Source organism: Salvelinus sp. IW2-2015, linkage group LG5, assembly GCF_002910315.2.
Source record: "Salvelinus sp. IW2-2015 linkage group LG5, ASM291031v2, whole genome shotgun sequence".
In the NCBI taxonomy this organism is placed as follows: Eukaryota; Metazoa; Chordata; class Actinopteri; order Salmoniformes; family Salmonidae; genus Salvelinus; species Salvelinus sp. IW2-2015.
This window is the reverse complement of record NC_036844.1, coordinates 36,861,406-36,862,547: the sequence shown is the minus strand read 5'-3', so window position 1 is coordinate 36,862,547 and position 1,142 is coordinate 36,861,406. Positions and strand designations below refer to the sequence as shown.

General features: G+C 43.0%; 1 protein-coding gene across 1 annotated transcript in view; it reads left to right on the top strand.

Annotated features, from left to right (window-relative positions):
• Positions 1 to 1,142, top strand: part of LOC111963759 (olfactory receptor 10A4-like) — an 11,619-nt gene that overhangs the window by 3,390 nt on the left and 7,087 nt on the right. Inside the window, exons 2-3 of the mRNA XM_070443755.1 lie at positions 17 to 49; positions 222 to 399. Of these exons, the coding sequence (XP_070299856.1) occupies positions 17 to 49; positions 222 to 399 (211 nt within the window). The remainder of the gene's footprint in view (positions 1 to 16; positions 50 to 221; positions 400 to 1,142) is intronic.

Sequence of the window (1,142 nt, the reverse complement as noted above, 5' to 3'; positions counted from 1 at the left end):
GTACTGTCAGATATAGGTAAGATACTCAGCCTGGCTCTGTCAGATATAGGTAAGATACTCAGCCTGGCTCTGTCAGATATAGGTAAGAGACAGAAGTCATCATGACAGAAAGGTTATCCTGTTCAAATGTGTGTCTGTAAGGACATGTGACATGTGACCACTAAACAATTGATTAATATTTATTTTTATTTTAAAATGTTGCGGTGCTTGTACTTTCTCAGGCTTCTGCACGGTGTCCCTTCCCAAAGTGATAGCTCGGTACTGGTGGGACGACGCTGGCATCTCTTTCTATCTGTGTCTGATACAGAAACAATTCATCCACTACTTTGGAGCGCTCACCTCTCTCATCATGATGACCATGGCTATGGACAAATACCTGGCTATCTGCTTCCCTCTCAGGTAACATAGATCTACCTAAACCTAACCCCAACCTTTACCCTAACTCTCTCATCATGTTGACCATGGCTATGGACCAATACCTGGCTATCTGGGTCAGTCATGGTGTGGGGTGGCATTTCTTTGGGGGGCCGCACAGCCCTCCATGTGCTCGCCAGAGGTAGCCTGACTGCCATTAGGTACCGAGATGAGAGGAACATCTAATCAAATGACAAACCTAACTATTTGGCACTACCCCCCCCCCCCCTCTTTTACACGGCTGCTACTACTCTGTATTATCTATTGCATAGTCACTTTAAAAACTCTCTTAAATGTACATATTACCTCAATTACGTTGACTAAACCGGTGCCCCGCTCACTGACTTCTGTACCGGTAACCCCCTGTATATAGCCTCGCTATTGTTATTTTACTGCTGCTCTTAATTATTTTGTCACGCCATGACCATAGTTTGCATTGTATGTTTCTATGTTTTGTTTGGTCAGGGTGTGATCTGACGTGGACATTCTATGTTTTGTCTATTTTGTCTATCTATGCGTTTGGCTGATTATGGTTCTCATAAGCAGGCTTGTGTTAGTCGTTGTCTTGATTGAGGAGCCATAATTATAGGGTTAGCCTGTTGTCAATGTTGGTTATGGGGTTGTCTATGTGTAGTGTTTTGTGTCCGCACTATTATTCGATAGCTTCACGTTCGTTGTTAGTCATTTTTTCTACTAGTTCTTTCAGTGTTCTCTCTAAAATCTTCTCT